This window comes from Nannospalax galili, unplaced genomic scaffold (genome assembly GCF_000622305.1).
Source record: "Nannospalax galili isolate Female #2095 unplaced genomic scaffold, S.galili_v1.0 scaffold872, whole genome shotgun sequence".
Taxonomy (NCBI): Eukaryota; Metazoa; Chordata; class Mammalia; order Rodentia; family Spalacidae; genus Nannospalax; species Nannospalax galili.
In genome coordinates, this window is record NW_008332654.1 from 2,160,404 (window position 1) to 2,181,719 (window position 21,316).

Genomic DNA, 21,316 nt, shown 5'->3' on the forward strand with positions numbered 1-21,316 from the left:
TTTGGACTCTGCCTGTATCATTCAGGCAAAATCTTCATTTTTTTCAAAGATACTCTTCTAATATGTAAAACAGAGATGATAATAACTAGTCTATAGAGTTGTTTTAAAGAATATATCGGAGAGTATATACTCAGGGCAGGGCCTAAGTGGGGTGGTTAGTAGGTGCTGTTATTATAACACTATTAATATTATCATCCATCCCCTATGAGAACATAATAGATGGAGATTATAAACAGAAACTCCACAAAGCAAAGATACTATTTTTAATCTGACTTTTTAATTGGTATTTCTCAAGTGCCTGGCACATAATAATAGGTTCTTAATTCTAGGCTGATGTTTTCCTACCTGCATGGTTTCGTTCTGTTTCTTGAAGGTAAGTTGATGTAAAACATGAACTTTGAAAGAAATCTTCCAAAGTTAGAGACGTTTGGGACCTCACAAAATTGTTACAGATACTTTCTTCTCTGCCTACGTGCCATAGATGGGCACACCAAACTTACGTGTCGCTACTGCAATTAGTTGCTAGATGGATACCCGTTAATATCTGCAGGGAATCTACACATGGATGTGTATTCCTTCCTTCCTCCCTCCCTCCCTCCCTCCCTCCCTCTCTCTCTCTCTCCCTTCCTTCCTTTCATTCATTTTCCCCCCTCACAATCCACTTAGAAAACAATCATAAACAAATCCAAAGGGGAATTGACCAAGATGCCAAACAGCCTAACAAGCATTTGAGGCTTTTTGCATCACTCAGTTAGGGTCTTTGCAGATGCAGGCCAGCACTATGTCCATGGCTAGTAAAAGAGCATCTTAATATCTTTCCATGCTATAAGGGTCTTTGATCATTTTCACTTAGTTCATCGCATATGAACTATTTGAGACATTGCTATAGACTCACTGGCACTATGTGAGAATGAAGCATCCTATTGCTTTCAGATGACACAGGTGTCTGTGTTGCTTTCTCTTGGACATTTTGTGTGGGAAATAAATGCCAATCCAGGCTGCAGTTTCATGCCCTGGTCTAAGCAGGCGGCTGCTGCTCAGTCTTGTTCAGAACAAGAGACTGGCACTGTGAACCTTTTTGCCTGGTTGGTATTTTCTCATTTTTATAAGGGCTTTGGTGTTTGGCATCACCTACTTACCCACCTGAAGCCCATCAGCTACCTAATCTACCCTGGAATAGCTAGATTATCTTTAGTAAATTAACCCTCTCACAGCAAGATGACTATATATAATCTATTTCTAAGAGAAACGGTAACCCATCCCACTCTGAAAAGCAGTGTCAGTTCATGTGTGCATTCTGATGTATATTATAGAATTCTTTCTATGAAGCTGAGGGAATACTTTTCCCCACTACATTGCAATTTTGAATATAGTTGTTACTCAGTGATGGATGTGATATTGTTGCATTCCATCTTTTAGAAATACTGAAAGGCAGAAGTGTCAGAGCTAGGGATATGGTTCAGTCAGTTAAAGTGTTTCCTGTGCAATCATGAGAATCTGAGCTTGGATTCCCACACTCATATAAAAAGATGGGTGCAGTAGTGCATTCTTGTAATCCCAGCACCATGGGGACAGAGACAGGCAGATCCCTGGGGCTTCCTGGCCAGCTAGTCTGGTGGAATCAGTCATCTCAGTGAGAGACCCTGTCCGAAAAATGAAGCAGAAGACAATTTGGGAGTACACTTGACATCAGTCTCTGGCCTCTGCATACACATGAACATGTGTAGACATATGCAAACATGTATGTACACACACAAACATGTTTACAGAAACACAAGGTAGAAGTGTCAAGGAGGAAGTTCAGTGATTTCTATTAGTGATTTTCAAACAGGAATTCATCAAGATTCAAAGGCATTTGGGAAAACAATTTCTCTACTAACTTGCCTTTGTATTTTAGTATTAATAACTTGGAGTCATACAACATTTTGAAATTTACAGCAATAATCAATCATTATTATAGTGCAATGCACCTTATTTACTGAAAAATCTTGGATTCCATATCCAAAGCTCCAGAGGACACTAAGAGTAGCAGTGGCAGATGTTCATCAAAATCCCCCTTAAGCCAGCCCCTGGTGCCGAGTTTACTTCTTCTGTCTGAACTTGCATATGGTCTTTAGCTGACCATTTTGCCCCTCTCCGCAAAAACTGCACTTTCTGATATTAGAAGCTGTGTTAGAACTGTTGTCCAGACTCACACGTGACCTTTCCTCTTTCTACTTGGGTTAAACTTTGCTGAAGCCAAAGCAATTCTTTTGCCAGTTCTCTGTTTAAAGCCCTCTGTCAATACCATGGTTTCTAACATTTCAAGGTTTTCCTACATGGCTTGAATCGGGTGGTATGTTCATGTTTTTATTTATTTATTTATTTATTTTTAACCAAGGTACCTCAGGAATGCCTTTAAAGAAAAAAGAATAAACTCTACACTACTAAAGATAAAAAGAAAACATTTTCTTTCTTATAATCTGACTCGCTCACATTTTGAATTATCTCTTGACAGGCTCTTTCCAACTGAGGCTAATCATTCCTCTACTGCCCTTGGTGATGAAATGCATAGACCACATTGTACTTGTCTTTCCATGCTTATCATTTCTACTGTACCGTCTCCACATGCATGTTCCTTTTCCAAAGCCATTTTCTCATGTTCAAGTATCTTTGTCAGATTTTTTCAACATATATTTTTATTTAATTTTTGTGCATTTCATACATCTTAATCATGTTTAGACCTCCCCACTTACCTGCAACTCCCATAGCTTATCCCCCAGATTTTATGCATTCTGTCATATATGGTAAGGCCTATCGAATCAGTTTGTGTCCCCAGGTGTCCCTTGGTGTGAGATTTTTCACTGGAGCCTGTTTAACCTATCTAGCATCACTCCCTTAAAGAAGACCGACCCTCTTTACCCAGAAGTGGTTAGCTGCCAATAATTCCTTGGCTACATTGAGGGCTTCCAGCCTGTTTCCCCAGTTCTCTGCTGGCTTTTTGTCTGATTGAGTTTGCATGGATCTTGTGCATGCTGTCACCATTGCTGTAACTTCATATGAACAAGTCCCCAGAAGCCTGGAAAACTGTTTCCTTATAGTCCTGTATCCTGATCCCCTCCCAACAGTGCTCTTAAAATCTTTCCTCCCCATCTCTGCGCTGGTCCTTGGTCCCTGAACCCTGAGTGGGTAAGGTTTAACATAAGAGTCCTATCCAGAGGCATGCACCCTGCATGCTTATTCTGTACTCTTTGGCCAGCTGTGGCCCTCAGTGTTAATCGACCTCTCTGTCAGATTTTTTAAAGTAAGGTATTGTAAAGGCAATGGAGTTAGAACACCATTTCTTTCCAATCAGTGTTCCTTTGGTAAAATTTTTAGGTTCAGTGTTACTGTAATGATTGCAGTTTCTTTGGGATTTGGTTAAGGAATTTGCCATCACATACATTAACAGAGAGAAAATAAAACTCACATGAAATTCATGGAAGAACGTTGACAAGACACTGGTTAATTAATATCTGAAACTGAAGAAATAGCTAATAGATATGCCTTCTGTTAAAATTTCAAGTCCTTTGTTCATTTTATTTTTATGATTTATTCATTAATTTTTAATTTATGTATGTGTATGTGTGTCTGCATGAGTTTATATACACTACCACATACAGGTGCCTGCTGAGGCCAGAGGGCATCAGATTCCCTGGAACTTGAATTACAGATGGTTGTTAGCTGCCTTATGTGAGTGCTGGGATCTGAACTCTGGTCCCCTGCAAGGGCAGTACATTGTCTTACTTGCTGAGCCAAAACTCCAGCCCCATTGTTCATTCTTAATTAAGTTGTTTTCTTTGGATTTGTGTGTGTGTGCGTGTGTGTGTGTGTGTGTGTGTGTGTGTGTGTGTGTGTGTGATGTATGTACATATGTGGGGGGGTGCACACAGAGGCCAGAGGAATACATCAGATGTCGTGCTCTATCACTGTCCACCTTATTTCCTTGAGACAGAGTCTGTCACTGAACCTGGAGTCAGCAAGCCCCAGAGACCCTCTATTTCCATGCCTATAAACCCTAGTGGTAGGGTGACAGGCATGTATGATCATGCTTTGCTTTTTACATGAATTCTGGGGATATGAACTCAGATCATCATGATTACACAGCAAGTACTCTTATCTACTGACCCATGTCTCCAGTCTAAGTGCTGTTTTCTTGATGTTGAGTTGAGTCCTTTATTCATTTTGGATATTAAGTCTTGATCAGATGCATTGCTTGCAAATATTTTCTCTCTTCCACGGGTTGCCTCTCTATTTCCTTCGCTATGCAGAAGTTTGACAATCTCTTTTGTCTGATTTATCTTCTTATCGATATTTTTGGTATCATATATAAAAATTTAATTGTCTAGACCATTGTCACAGAACTCTTCTGCTGTGTTTTCTGATAGTAGTTTTACAGGTTCAAGCCTCAGATTTAAGACTACAAATTTCTTCTTGCAATTTTTATCTTTCTAGTAAGCCTCTCAAATAATTTAAAATTAGGACTCACAAAACTTGGTCTGCCCTCCACATCAAGGTTATTTTAGCTTAAAACTAATAAAAAGAAATAAGCTGAGTTTTTGTTGAACCTATGACCTCTTTGACACTAAATCTTTCCTGCTTCTCTACAAACAATTTTCAAAGGTCAGTTCATGATTCTTGCCTGTTCAATTTCCATTCGAATGGGCCTCCTCCTCCTGTTCCTACTGGGTTCCCATGTCCTATGTGCCCAGACTGTTCTTCGTCTGTTCACCTACAGCCTTTCTATTGCCACATTCAGATGACAGTTCTGATCTTCTTCAGGAGCTCCATTGCATGGGATTGCCACACACTTGTGCTGCAAGCCTCCTCCGAGCCCTTTTGTCTGTTTCCTTTTTCTCCACATCTGGCAGTTCCTCACTCCTCACAGTTTGGTGCTCACCAGGCCGTCTGCCCTCTGCTCACCATCAGTCTCCTCAGGTGGCAGCCAGGAATTGTGCTGCTCTTTGTGGTCCTGGCCTGGGCTTATCACATTCATCCCAAGGCCTTTGGCCATGTGCCATATGCTGGGAGGAAAGTGTTCTGTGCAGACCACAAACCATGGAGTTGATTCATTTTAAAAAATATTTTATTTATTATTTTTATTTTTTATGTGTACTAGTGTATTGCCTGCATGTATGTGAGTGCACCCATGTTGTGTGATGCTGCAGAGCTCAGAGGAGGGTTTTGGATTACCCTGGAACTGGAGTTAAGGACGGTTTGTAGCCACCATGTGGGTGCTGGGAATCGAACTTGGGTCCTCTGCAAGAACAGTCAGTGCTCCTAACCGCTGAGCCATCTCTCCAGCCCCTGATTCATTTTCTAAACATGTTTGCAACAATTTCTTATATATGAAAAGCTTTCCCTTTCTCCATCACCTAGATATATGAGGTAATTTCCTTACTTTTCTGTCTACCAGACTTGAATATCTTCCATATAATTTTTATAGTAATCTCTGAGAAGTCAAACATCCCCTGTAAGATCCGGGATGAGAAAGGGGGCAGGCGGCACATGGCTCCTAATAAAATTCAGGATAATGTTTAGATCATTTTACAAAGTCTTCATCAAAAATATTTAAACTGTGTGGTTTATTAACTTGTAATATAAGATGGAAAAAAAATCTCACCTCACAGATATATAAAAACATGAGCAGTCTCATTTTTGAAGTTATGTAAAAATGTCATGTAAATCTTGTAATCCTGAAACTTGTTTTCACATGTCATAACATATCACAGATATGCCTCCAGATTAATGGAATTTGTTCAAAGTCAACCAAAAAATAATTGTGAAATATTTTGTAGGATAATTGTACCAAAATGTATCTTAACCATCTCCATAGTAATATTTAGGGATCTCCATGTTCATTCATCCCAAAGTTAATTTTAACACATAGTATAAGGTATGTATTCTTTGCCATAGGACAGTGACCTAGTGCCCTTGTCACTATATTAAGGCATACATGTATATGATGATACTTCTTAACTTCTCTGGCCACTATTTCCTGTAAATCAACATTATCTGAAATAAAGGACAAGGAGTGACCTATGTTCAGCTAGTTACATCTCTCTAGACACAATATTAACAATAATTTGCTTCTAGGATATAAAACATACATTTTCTAAAGCTTTGTACATATTTTTAATATTAGAAGTTTTGTTATTCTTTTCTAACACATCTCTTTGAAAGTTCTCATTATATAGCTTAAAAGTAGGTGAAGGTGCTTGCTTTCAAACCTGATGACTTGGGTTCAGTACCAGAGACTCACATGGAAGGAGAAAGCTGACTCCCAGCATTTGTCTGCTAGCCTCTATATGTGTGCTATGGCATGTGCCAGTCCCAATTTAAATAGATAAAATATAATAAAAATTTTGAAGTTATAGATTGAGAAAAAAGGTGTGTATCTTCATTACCTTCTTTCTTTTTCTCCCATTTCTGAGACTGTCATTTTCCTTCAGGTACAGCCAGCTCTTAGTCGTGATTTTTGACTTTCCTCCCTTTGGTCTCTTTGAGATCCCTAAATTTACTTCTAGTCAGACTTTGGGTGTCTGCTAATATATCAAGCAGGAATGATCAAGAAACATGAAAGGAACAGCAGTTCTATGCTGTCACAGACCAGGCAGTAGAGGTATCAGATTCCTTTCCAGCATCCCGAGGGAGCTCTGCGTACTGTTGAATTTCCTGTCCAGTTCTGCCTATAGGATTTATGAGCAGATATTTCCAGCCCACAGAAAGTCAATGAGACAGCCATGCTCCCAGGAAACTCCTGCCTCTGTGACTCACATCCTCTTTTTCTCTCCTCCAGCAATGGATACGTTCTAAGTTTTGCTCTAGGTCTCAGTGAGAGGGAAATCCTTTTCTCTGGTTAGTTTTGTCTCATGGGGCACCAAAGAGAATGCAGTCCATGCCTATAATGGTGGCATGTGTGTTGACTAAAGATGCTACCTCATGGCCTGGATATTTTTCCTAATCAACTTATTGAACTGCAACACAGAGGAAGCTGGAGGGAGAGGAGGTCCTGAACTGCTATCCTGAATCACAGATACATTTTAATACTTCCCTGTGGTACCTGAAGTTCCTACTATTTTTCATCCCTCGATGCTATCTCATGTGAGCATCCTAAATAAATCTCTATCCCAGGAACTAAAGCTACCTGCAGAGCGCTGTGTCCTGAACATGTTTCTGTATGAAAAGTGGTCTCAGCCTCACTGCTTAACCAGGCAGGCAACAGAGAGCATTTCATTTCAACATTAAAGTCTTCTCAAAAGACCAATAGTTTTCCATCGGCTTGAGACATACTGATATTTTGATGTTAGGATATAGTACTTGGAGTCTTTTATCCATGGTTATAATTGATTGTTACTATACCTGCAAAGTGTATTACATCTTTCAAGGATTTCTAGAAACCGTTCTTTTGTGGGTGCATTGACCTTATATGATTTTACACTGCCATTGGGTAGTATTTGAAATTTAAAAATAAGCAGCCATCTGAACATCCGGATTTTTGAGTTCTCTCCTAACTAGCTATCTGTTGTTTGACACTTCCTGGGGAGATGTAAACAAATGTCTACTTGCCCCAGATAGGGAACCAAGGACAAACCAAAATAAGGATACTATCAAAGTCTAATTTGGTGAACCAGGGAATTTTATTGGGGTTACTTACAGGAGTATCAGTGAGGAATTACTTTTAGGAGGAAAATAACACAAAGACAGCTGCATTGCCAGAAGCCCACTGGGTAATGGCTCACAACAGATGAAACTTTAGGGTGCACTGCACAACTAACAGGAAACTCAACAGATTAGAGTGTCTTTCCTAGGCAGTTCAGTTTGTCTGAGAGTATCGTTCATCAGTCCTTACTGAAGATAGGTTTGGTCAGCTCCAGGGACTTCCTGAAGCTTCTGAGTTTTTTACAACTTGAGTTTTAGTAAGCTTCCCTGAAGAATCAAGTGTTTCACCTTACTTTAGAGGATCCTGAGCCTTAAAGATCTCCCCATTGAAATGGAATGTTTTATCTCAGAGATTAACACACACACACACACACACACACACACCATCCGTCAATCTGTCTGCCTGTCTATCTATATCTGTCTATCTATCTATCTATCTATCTATCTATCTATCTATCTATCTATCTATCATCTATCTACCTATCATCTATCTACATATCATCTCTGTACTTATCAAATCTATTTGTCTATTAGTTAGCTACCTGCGTACATACCTACCTATCATCTGTCTAGCTACCTGCCTACCATTTATCTATCATCTATCTAGCTATCATCTATCATCTATCAATCTATTATTTATTTATTTATTTATTTATTTTTGTTTATTTATCTATCATCTATCTATCATCTACTTATCCATTTTTAATATATCTTATCATCTATATATTCTTTTTTCTTTCCCTATCACTTTTTGAGATTCTTTGGTACAATCATTTTGTTTTAATTCCTTGACAATTAAGAATTATTTATTTTTATTTTATATGTTATAAGTGTTTTGTCTGCATCTGTGTAGGTGCACATATGCATGTGATGCCCAAGGAGACTAGACGAGCACATGAGATCCCTTGGAACTGGAGTTTTGGATTGTTGTGAGCCGTACCATGTAGGTGCTGGGAACTGAACCCAGGTCCTCTGGAAGATCAGCAGGTGCTCGTAACTGCTAAGCCAACTCGCCAGCTCTTCATTCCTTAATACTTTTATTTGTATTTTAATTATTCTTATCAAAGACTGAAAATAAAAATAGTATTTGTCAACATTAATAGCAATATCTTCTAAGTAATAGCATTATAGAGTTGCAATTCTGTTCATATTAGTGGTAAATACTGTTTTATTAAATATAGTAAAAGGTCAGATGGTGCTGCTAATTTACAAGCCTAGTTCTCTATGTGGGAGGATTTAACATACATATTTTAGTTTGCATATGTGTGTATGTGAAAATATCTATCTAGTCAATATATTAGCCATAATAACAAATGAGTCAGAAAAAGGAAATTTTATCTGGCTCTCTCCTCTGTTAAGGTATGTATGTGAGTAGGGTGTTCTTGGGGCCTTATAGTTCTTATTTGTAGATGGGTAAAGCTCTGAAGTGCTATACAATTGAATGAGCTCATTCCTGCTTTATGCTGGTCACTGCCCACTACCATATTAGCAAGCATACACTCTCATTTGCTTCTAGTGTAAGCTCCATATCAGTATCTCACAGGATAAACAGATGTGTACATCAGTTCTGACCTTCAAGATTATTCTTAAAGACTCAACAAGAATGACATTTCATGTTTATAGAGCCAATGATCTTTCTAAAAACATTGGATTAAATATAAGTGGTACATGGTTGCTCATGCAATTTACCCCAGCACTAAGTAGGCTGAAGCAGAATGATTTCCTGAGTTCAAACATAGCCTGGGTTAAATGGTGTGACCCATTTTAACAAACAAACAAACAAACAAAAAAAAAAACCAAAGTAAAACACAAACAAAACCCAAACAAGCAAAAAAAAAAAAGACCCTACTTTTTTGTTGTTGTTGTGAGCCTGTATGTTTAACAGCTATGACATCTCTCTAGCCTGATTGTTCTCTTCTTAAATTGACATGAATGTGAGATCTAGAAAAACTAAACTTTCTGAGAAAGATTTATTATTTTATTCTATTCTATTCTATTCTATTCTATTCTATTCTATTCTATTCTATTCTATTCTATTCTATTCTATTCTATTCTATTCTATTCTATTTTGTCTTTTTGAGACAGAGTTTCTCTGTAGCCCCAGTTGGCCTGGAACTTGCTATGGAGACCAGGCTTGCCTTGATCTCACAGGTATCCACTTACCTCTGCCTCTTGAGTGCTGAGACTAAAGGCGTGCACAACCACACCTGGCCTTTTATTTTTTAATAATATGTATGTGCGCATGTGTCTGAGGGTGCATACAGAAGCCAGAAGAGGGTGTTGGATCCCCTGGAGCTGGAGTTACAAGCAATTGTAAGCCACCCACATGGATACTTTGAATCCAACTTAGACCCTCTGCAAGGGCAGCAGGAGCTTCTTATCTGCTGATATATGTCTCCAACCCAGAAACTAACTTCTTAAACTAACTTTGTTATGTATTTTATTTTCATTATACTAAAGAGAGATGAGTTTCATTGTAGTTAGTTATATAACTAAGAAGCTATTCACAGGGCAGGAGAAGCTCTGACTGCTCCAGCTTGGTGCTTACACTTACTGTCTGCGGTGGATAGTGCAAATTGCAGCCAAATGGCATCCGATATGCAGGCCCAGACCCCATTCCTGTCAGGCTTTTTGGTGGTAAAGCTATTGTTCCTGACTGCATCATAGACGTTAGTGTACAAATAAAACGGTGTGTATAAAATGATTCTAAAATTCAAGTGTGCCTAGAGGAGTTTGGTTATGTTATCACACCTATCTTTTACCAACAAGATGCTCCAAGGCAGTATTTTCATGCCGACATCACTGAATTTTAAGAGGAAAACACAGTGGTGTTGGGAACTGAAATATACATATGAACTAATGACCAACTTTTCTCTCGTTTAGAACAATAATGGTAGGAACTTGTTTGGTTAAAAACGTAGACATTTAAACATTTATTGCAGCTTTAGGTGAATCAGTATCTGTTCTGTTGTGTAACTGGTTATGTCTTGGGGCTGTAAGATGGTCCTAATGGCTCTGAACTTCTCTGCAGGGTTGTCCTTTGCTGTTCTTTCATCAGTACATCCGGTTTTTGGTTTATATGGATCTTTGTTTCCTGCCATCGTTTATGCCGTGTTTGGAATGGGACGTCATGTTGCTACAGGTAATAATTTTTGTTTATGCTTAAGTTTCTCATATAGCTAATGAAAGAGGCTCAGTGATCATTAGCTACTGGTTACATTTTCAAATTTGTTCTAACATCATCATTTTAGGTGAGGTAGTTTTGTTTTTCAGATAGTCGGTATACTCTATCACTTATTGGTGTTTTACCGTTTAGTCAAGATTATTGCTGTGGATTCTTTGCATTTTTAAGTTAATAAAAATAAACCAAGAAAAAATAGAAGAATGTTCTACACTTACAATGAAATAAGAGAAAGTAGACATTTGAATGAAAACAAAATTGTAAAATTAAGTTGTTCAAATATTAAAAGGTATTTTGCATGGATTTAATTCTTTTACTAAATGTTCTAGATTTCCCCTAGGCTAGATTCCATAGTACCCTTTAACTGGCATATCTTACCTAGCTCTGCAACTTTAAAGAAACAAAAAATAAAATGTGTTCAGTCATAATTATTCTCATGATAGAGCAGGCTGGATTTTGGTGTGAGTTGCACCTGAGGGCGTGTCTCATTTGTTGTTTACTACTGGCATGACCCTGGGAAAAGTTTAAAAACTGTATTTGTTACATTTTTTATAACAAGATGATCCCCCATTTCATATAATTACAGTGAGAGCTACATAACTAGTGTGCAGTGTTTAACTTAGCATCTGACTTAAAATACCATGACACTTAATTAGGTTTGCTATTATTAATATAAAAGTAATACCTTAATCTTAATATCCAATTAATAACAAAATAATTTTCAATACTTTCTCTTCAGAGGTACTGTTATTCATTTTGTACATGTAAGATCTCAGCCTGTAAGTAATAACATTTGCAATCTGTCTTCTGTGATTAGTTCGTGTTATTATTGAATTACTTTTCTATTATTGCTGTAACAGATTACCATGAGGTAAGTGGCTTGAAATGAGAGGAAGTTATTCTTGGGCTCCTGGCCTTTCAGTAATCTTCAAGGTCAGCTAGTAGAATCTTCAGGCCTCCCTCTGACTCTGTTCTTCTCTGCTCTTTTGACTGCATCTTCAATATTTAGAAGATCTTTGATTTTACTAGATATACTTTGATAATCCAGGCTAATCTTTTTTTAGGGTCAGTTGACTAGTGAAATTTATTTCATCTCTTTTATTGTTTATCTATTTCAATGGAGCATAACATATTTACAGATGCTAGGGACTGTATGTAGAAATATTTGGGAGGCTATATTTTTGCATAACATGTTGATACATACATTTTCTCATAAAATATTTTTGTGTTTGTGTAAACTTGTTTTTTTTTTAATCATTAACCTTTGTTAGGAGGAAAGAGTCAACAGTTAGCAATCATTTACAGCATTGCTACCTAGTATGTGTTCTGTGACCTGGCACTCTGAAGGAACTTGTTAGAAATGTAAAGATGGGGCTGGGGAGATGGCTCAGTGGTTAAGAACACTGACTACCCTTTCAGAGGACCTGGGTTTGAGTCCCAGCACCCACATGGTGGCTCAAAACTGTCCATAACTCCAGTTCCAGGGAATCTGATGCTCTTTTCTGACCTCCGTGGGCATTGCACAACACAGGTGCACTCACATACGTGCAGGCAACACACATAAAATCAATACATAAAATATTAAAAAAGAAATGCAAAGATGATGGCTTTCACCTTAGATATGCTGAATTAGAACTGGCATATTCATTAGAGGTTTTACATAGACACAAACACTTACACATACACACACAAACAGACATACACACACATACACACACACACACACACACAGAATCTGACATAGTGATACATTTCAATCAACAAAAAATGGCATGCAAGACTGTGGTTCCATAGGTTTTATTGCCTTATGACATCTTAACTATCTTAGTTTGGGTAAGTGTACTAGGGAGCAGTGAGATTGCCCACAAGGAGTTTCTTAAAATGTATTTCTATTTTTTAATATATGTACTTATTCAATTTTTGTGAATTTCCTATAGTGGATTTTGATTGGATTTATATCCCCTCTGCCATCTGCTTCCGGCATGTAGAGTCAAACTTTTGTTCCCACATGCCTTCAGTATGGTTCCATCCACTGGAGCCAAAATGTATCACTATTATTAAGAGATATATGCCTGTATACAAAATAAACATGGCATTAAATATTTGTAATATTTATGTTATGTATGTGCACATGCATCTATACATTTATGTGGTTCAGTGCATACTATTCAGTTGGAGCTTTGTTAAGAACTTTACATGTTTCTTTGTCCTAAAATAGCCTTTTAAAACAGACATTATTTATACATTTCCAAGACAAAAGAGAAAAAAAAATCCAGTTTCTTGTGAGAATGCAGCTTAAAGTTATAGGTGCATAATTTACAACTTGGATGTGGCCAAGTCTGAAGCCCAAGCTATTTGTTTTCCTCTTGACAATGAAGTGAATGTTTTAGAATAATCTTTTCTCTTGCATAGATACAAAAGAAGAAAAGCACATAATGTATTAGAAAGTCTTTTTCTTCAACATTTATTTATTCCTTTATGGAACAGTTTCATTAATAACCCTCCTGCTTCCACTGCTGGAGTGTTGGACTTATAGCTGTGTACCACCACACAGTTTGAAAATTTTAAGACAATGGCAAAATGACTTTCCAAACTTTTCTTCCATTTGACATAAGAGAAAAGAGAAAGATAAGGTAAATTTTCTCACTAGACCATAATTACACCCTGAAATCAATGGTGGCTCTCCTGTATAATCCCGGTACTTGGGAGCTGGGGCAAGAAGACTGCCACAGTATCAAGGCCACCCTGAGCTACGTAGTGAGTTCTAGGTTAGCCTAGACTACAGAGCCAGAACCTGCCTCAAAAATAAATGAATAAATAAATAATAAAAACAAATAAAGTAAAAAAAGCACATAATTTGATAATACCAAAATGTATACGTACACAAGCCATTTTATTTCCTAGGTAGTTACTGTAGACATTTTACTGGCTACATAGTTTCAAAAATAGCCATCTATATAAAACTCTCTATCTAAAAAGTTATTTAACAAATTATTTAGAGCTTGAGACTATTAGGCAGACATTTCAAATAGATATGTCAAAATACAGTTTACCGGCTGTCACTCTATTGCATAATAAATGTAGATGGCATTTTATTTGTAAATTCATACTTCTCAGGGCCAAATAGACATTCTTATTTCATTTTAATGATACTATTAGGGGACAGGAGAGATGGCTCAGTAGTTAAGAGCACTGATTACTCTTGCGGAAGGCCTGGGATCAAGTCCCAGTACCCACGCGGCATCTAACAACCATCCATTACTCCAGCTCCTGAGGATCCAGTGTTGTCTTCTGACCTTCACAAACATTGCATGAAATGGCACTTACATACAAACAGCAATACACTAATACACATAAAGAAAAAAACTAAATAAAACATTTAGAGAAAAGATAATATTAGAATTCTTAGCACTGGTAGCAAATAGTTGATTCTTTCCCCTCATGGTACAATATACATGTCAGGAAGTTTCAGAAGTGATTTTTAAAAAACTCTCCTATACTCTTAAATATAGGTACAAATATAAAAGCTTCCCTTAAATTCTTAACATATAAAGTATATTTTTCTTCTATTTGATCACATTTTAGTGCAATGAGGGGTGTTCCCATATCCAATTTATTAAGTGGAATGTTACCTTTTTCAAGAAAAATCACCTTATCTGGCATTTTTGCCTCCATGTTCAGAATGCAATACCAAATTACTCAGCACCTTAAGAAATTATGCTTGGATAATTTTTTAAATTAAATTTGTTCGTTGATGTTTTCATAGAAGTACACATTGCATTCTGACTAGTCTTGCCCCCATCTCCATTTTTTCCCTCTTATCAACCCCTCTCCCCAAGTCCCTTTTACATATTCATATTTTTTTGTTTTGACACCCATGGGTTTAGCCAGGGCAACCTGTGTGGGTTTGAAACTCTCCTTTGAAGGCTGGTGGACTCACCAGTGGTTACTCATGACACTGATGAACCTCCAGTTCCCATGGTCTATCATGGCTACTAGTTCACTAGGAAGGGAGCAAGGCAGCTTGAACCCCTCTACCACCCACTGTCGGCTGTTGACAGGTTCATTCTTTTGCAGACTTAGTGTAGGCAAGTGCAGCTACATTAAGTTTATACATCTCTTAAAAGAGTAATTCAGGAGGGGACCACAGCTCCCACTCACAGGAGGAAACCACAATTCTGACCCATGGGAGGGAACCACACCCTCAGCTCAAAGGAGGGAGCCACAGTTCCAGATTAACAGAAGGGGGACCACTGCTCTGGCTCATTGGAGAGACTATAGCTCCAACTCGTAGGAGGGCATCACTGCCCTACCTCACAGGAGGAGACCACAGTTTCAGCGCATGGGAAGGGACCACAGCCTTCTCTGGATGACTATTTCCCCAACCCCCTCCACTGAGGTCCCAGGTTGTGCATGACAGTGGCTTTGCCTCAGTGTTTGGCTTATACTAGGGACAGTGGAGGTTTCTGTCATTTGCAGATTCTAGTCTTGGGAGAACTCATTCTCAAGAATGGATTTTTCTACTCCCTTGATGGCCAGCTATGGCCTTGACTCCACACATGGTCCTGGGCACCCAGGCCTTGATGTTGGACCTTTCCCATTCTCAGGCACAGGAGGTTTTCCATCATTTTTGTATTACTCTTCTGCAACCTCAGTGTACATTTGCTGTGCCCTGAAGAAAATGTAAATCACCTAATTGAACTTTTAGGGATAAAAATCAGTTTGGGAAGTTAAAACACACACACACACACACACACACACACACACACACACACACTCACTCACAAGCAAAGACACCCCCCTCCCAAACTAAGGGCCAGGGCTATAGCTCAGAGGAACAGCATTTGGTAAGTTCAAGGCCCAGTATTCAATCATTAGTGGGGTGTAAGTATTGGGTGGGAGAAAATAAAACGATTCCAAGGATTGCGGGGGCGGGGCTTACAGCTCAGCTGTATCTCCAATTTCAGGGGGTCCGATGGTCTCTTCTGTCTTCCGCGGGCATTGCATGACACGGGTGCAGTTACCTACGTGCAGGCAATACATGCATACACATAAAATAAAAATGATAAAATATTTAAAAAAGAAAATAAATATTTGCTAAAAGCCTTCAAAATGGTAGGGCTTGTGAGAAATGTTTTTTATTTATGAAATTTCATTTATTCTCTGGGCAAATTTTGTTACTAGACATTTTATCATTTTAAAGCTAAGAGGAGTTAATATTCACCATAACTGGGATTCGAACTTGGGCCTGTTCAAAAACCGGGGACTAGTATTCACTTCCTGTTAGACCCATGGTAGTATTAAATGACTTGATAGGTTTGTGTTATTTAGTGTTTTAACTGGTAGGCATAAATCTTAACCATAATAAAAAGTTGAGGAAATAAGGGGAAAAATGGGGGGATTGTAGGGAAGAGATAAAGTCAATGTTGAGGTTATAGGAAGGTAAAATATCCACATGTTCCCATCCATTCACTGCAGCCCACCTCCGTGACTGTATCCCACATCTTCACACTTTCACTGAAGCCCACCTCTTTGTGCTGCACTGGCTGGTGAGTACCAAAGTTGCATCCCTGCCAGCAGCAATGCTCTTATAGCTAGCTGAGGTTCATTTTTTTTTCTCCCAACAAAGCCTCTTAGACGGCCCCTTCTTCCCTAATCAATTCCTTTCCATCTTCTACCAAAATGGCAAGAAAGATAATCCTAAATATAAAAATTATCTATATATTTCTTTAAAAATCTATAGTCATTTGTTCGGTGCCCTCTGTATAAAGCATTTTGCTCTATGCTCTGGGAAGTTTAAAGACCTAATGGCTTAACTTTTGCTTTAGTGGCATCTGGTTTGATCTCAGCAGAGCTATCTTGCTTTAATGTATGTCTTATCACAAAGTTCTGAGGTAGATGTTCTTTACTTGATGTTGTCTATCTTGAATACCAGAATCTTGGTCTCTAGCTTTCAGATTTGTTCTTAATTTAACTCTTTATGCTGAGTACAATTTTCATAACAATTGATAGCTTTTGATTTATTGACAGAACTATTTTCAATTTTCTTTGTGTACCATCAACTCTCAGAGAATAAACATAGCAGAATATTCTTGCTTTAATCTAAGAATTGCTTGAATAATTACCATTTACAGGGTGCTTACTACATGTCATTAGGTGCTATGTTATATTTTGTTATACCATTTAAGCCTTTTAACAATCTTATAGGACAAAGAATGAAAATTATTTATAGATAAGGAGATTGAAGTAACAATCCTTCTGGGATTTAAGGTCAAGTTCATTGGAATCTCCTCACCCCAACATGTACTTTACTATGTCTATCATACTTACCAACTTCTCTAAAAGGCAAGAAAATTGTACACCAGGCTTCCATTGAAACCAGGCTCTATTGACCCTACACTGCTGCATGTTCTGTGCTAGGTTACCTTCATCTTGCACAGGCCATTTTTCCAAAGCCTCACAAATGACTTGGGGCAAGGTAAGGTCTTTAATGAATTGGAGAAGGGGGGTTGCTTACAAAATGCTGCAGTGTTTTTCTGTTAGCCGAGTTTGCTGCCCTTTTCTGTGGGAATCTGCACCTCTCATCTGTGTTCCTCCATTCTCAAGCAAACTATGCCAAGATGAAAGGCAGTAGAACTCTTGTCAGAAAGAAGAGAGCACAATAAACACATGCTGCTACTATACAAGGCTTTGACAGTTCCCAGGACATAGCCATTGAGCACTATCCAACAATAATAGGCAGACATGGAGGGTTTAATTGTTTTATGGACCCTCATGATAATAAAGGTATACTCAGTTATGAAATCAGAGCATGTAGAAAGCATATAGCCTGGTCAAGAGCAACTGGATGGATCTTTGTGAATATGGAATTTGAGGCACTCCTTGAAAGATAAGTTCAGACTGTTCTGGTATATTGGAAGGGCCAACAGGTTTATATTTAACCACTGAGGTTTTCAAACTTTTCTGCTTTATATTTTCCTCAAACCCTAAAGTATGAATATTATTACCATCATTTAGTGGATAAGGTAATTTGGACCCAGGAAGTGTACTTCAGGTAACATTGTCAGTATTTTGAGGGGCTGGCTATAAATCTAGAGACCAATCCTGAACCTTAGATATTCTGTATGCCAGCTGCCGAGAGGCAGAAGAACATATAGGTCAGAAAGCATGGCAGGCAGGTGGGTATCATTGCCAGTCAGAGTGCTGTGTACATAGGGAAATCTTTCTTTCATGGAGTGGGTTGAAAGGCAGAGAAACAGAGAGTACTAGAATACAGCATGTTTCTAACAGCTCTAGTTGGTGCTTCAATATAGTTTTAGTATTAATAGTAGAATCCAACAACTTTTTAAAGCTAATAACAGAAGACTCCCTGTATCACTCCCCTTTTTAGGCACTTTTGCTTTGACATCTTTAATATCAGCCAATGCTGTGGAACGGCTAGTCCCTCAAAGCAGCAGAAACCTCACCACACAGAGTAACTCAAGTGTGTTGGGCTTATCTGACTTTGAGTTACAAAGAATCGGCGTTGCAGCAGCAGTTTCCTTCTTGGGAGGTGTGATTCAGGTAAGTGATCCTGAGACTGGGAACGCAGAAAGAAAATGGGATCAAAGGAAAGACAATAAGTAAAGCATTTCTATTTTCATTCATGGCTTTCTTTCTCCAGATGGATTTTAGAAGGTGGATACAGTTTATCATTGAAATACTGTCAATGAGCTAGGATAGTTATTCTATAGATGCTAAGATGAATGAATCAGAATCAATAAGTTGGAGATACAGAGAAACAGCAAACGACTTAGAAACTAAATCTTAACAAAACCATTTTATGAATATTCCTTGTAATACAACGAGTCCTTGCTATTTTTATGCAGTGGAAGGGGTCTTGTGGGAGCAATTTCTACAATGGGAATATGCGGCTAGTTTTCTAGAATTCTTCCAATTCAATTTTATCATTTTATGATTTTATTGCATATGTGGCTAACAAATGGTACTCTTTGTATCATGGGCTTACTGGTCTTTGGATTCATATCTGTACCAGTCTCTACCCCTTTCACAACTGGGCATGTCTATTCCTGCCACATTAACTATTGTTGGTTTTTCCTCAGAAAATCAGAATTTGATATTTTCTGTTTCTAATGAAATGGTCAGAATTAAATAACTCAGAAATCCCTTTAAAATAAGCATGGTATGTTAGTCGCTTTTTGTTATTGTGACAAAATGTAAGTTACCACAAATTAAAGGAGGAAAGGTTTGTTTTGGCTCACAGTTTCAGAACTTTCAGTCCATGGTTACAAAGCTTAATTGTGGGCCGGTGAAACAACACAACAGAGAGGGGCAGTGCTGTTCTTTTGTGGCAGCTGGAAAGCACAGACCATGAATGAGTAGGGATGATGGGTTACTGTTAAGGTCTGCCCTCTGTGGCCTGCTTCCTGTAATAGGACCTCACTTCTGAGTTTTGACCACCTCTCAATAGAGTCATCAAACAGTGAATCTATCTGTAGATTACATAAGAGCCCATATGATATAATCCCCTAAATCTCCCTCCCTGAACATTGCATTGGGGACCAAACATTCAACACATGAGTTTTGAGGGTCCATTTCATATTGAAATCATTAATAGATACAAAGGCACTAAATAGCAGAGAATTTCCTCTTTAATGTTCAGTTTTGCTTATTCATTCCCTATAAATTGCATTATGTATAATCAAACCTCCTGGATGTCTGTGTTCTGGGCTAGTGGAGTCTTATCTAGTTGCAAGATCAAATATTTATTATGTGAATAGCAAAAAGGGAAAAAAATAGCCAACAATTTCATGAAGCTAAATGGAAGGAGCAAAAGACATGATCTAGAAAAAGGAAGCTAAAATCCTTAGCTTATTGCCATCTAGTTGGGTCAAAAGGACTGAAGAATTAAAGACTTGAAATGGAATGAAAACTCAAGTCTTCATAGTTACTGAGAAAAACAAACCATTTTTGCCAAGATGACTGAACAGATTAACAGGCCTATCAGACTTTCTATGGCTTTAGAGCAGTGCTTTCTAGAAATAAAAACCAGTTACTTGGGTACCTGCGAACTTCACTCTATGTTTTCAAGCATGGATGATGCTAGCATGTTCTCAGAGGTGCATGGGCAGGTTTCCTGACCTTTTCTTGCATGATGGGAAGTCTCTTGAAAAACCCTGACATGTTTCCATATTGGATATAACCGCCTTTGTGAACTGATGATTGAAGTGTGGGTATGTTGTAGTGCATTTTTGTAGATTCTTCTTGGTTCCTGTTCATTTAAAATGAAAATCTCTGTATGAACACAGCAAAGAAAATCATGCTTCTCATATCATTATCTTCTGTTCATTTCTCATATTTTATGTAGCAGGAAACAAATAGCTTTCAACACACCTTAGCATTTTCTAGAATATACAATCAGTGTAATAGACTAGCACCTTCTGCTTAGTCTCATTTTAACCACTTTCTGTGAGTTTTAAACAACCACCAGACATCTTACCATCACCTATCATATTTAAATTAAGAACTTAAATAGTAAAATATAAAAGGAGAGGCCAAGATTCTAACAAGGTAAGCAACGAATCTCATTTCTCTGACTGTAACTGCCTAAATTGCAACAATAAAGCAGGCTATTATTAAAGATAAAACAATTTTATCTGCATAGCCTTTTATTATATGTGAAAAGAGATCCAGGTAGTTCTGTGTTTTCTCTCATAAGTTCACCTGCCATCTGCTTTCCTTCCTCTGTCACACGCTCAGGCCTTGTCTTTGGGTCTACGTTTTAGACAATTTTAAAACAAATGGCTAGGCTTTATTTGATCTCCACATTCATTTTTCCATTGTCAGACTAGAATCTTAGAGCCATCAAGATCTTTTAGGTCCAGTGCTTCAGGAATTACTTTTTCTCCTTCCTATTCAAAGTGTACAGATGATAAGGGAAGTGGCACAATATCTAGTTTCTTCAAAACACAGGCTGTGTTTTCTGTTTGTCTTGCCTTCTCACCCATTCTTGTTTTTCTTGTTTTCATGTTGACTTTTTCCCTTCTGAAGACCCAATCCAATGCATACAATTATTAATGTTTTTAAGTTTTCTGAAATAATAATGATTAATCTGATTCCCAGACTGTGTGCATTAAAAATGCTCTCAGCTGTAGGTTAACAGAGAACCTGGCATTCAGAGATTTAGACCTTAAATTCATGAGTTGCTTCTTGTATTCCAGGGAGCCATACAATTGGGATGTTGGTAGGTACCAGTGTCTGTCATCATGTTCAATTAATGGACTCATCTGCTTTTCTTCATTGCATAATTAATGTGTTGTGACTTAGTGACTTAGTGCCGTTTTCAATTTTTGAATCTCTCTCTCTCTCTCTCTCTCTCTCTCTCTCTCTCTCTCTCTGTGTGTGTGTGTGTGTGTGTCTCTCTCTCTCTCTCTCTGACATTGATGTTCAACCGCA

The 21,316-nt window shown here is 38.0% G+C and overlaps 1 protein-coding gene across 1 annotated transcript in view; it reads left to right on the forward strand.

Moving 5' to 3' along the window:
• Slc26a7 (solute carrier family 26 member 7) overlaps positions 1-21,316 on the forward strand; it is a 151,189-nt gene that overhangs the window by 12,865 nt on the left and 117,008 nt on the right. Inside the window, exons 3-4 of the mRNA XM_008827626.2 lie at positions 10,712-10,822; positions 18,252-18,424. Coding sequence (XP_008825848.1) covers positions 10,712-10,822; positions 18,252-18,424 — 284 coding nt within the window. The remainder of the gene's footprint in view (positions 1-10,711; positions 10,823-18,251; positions 18,425-21,316) is intronic.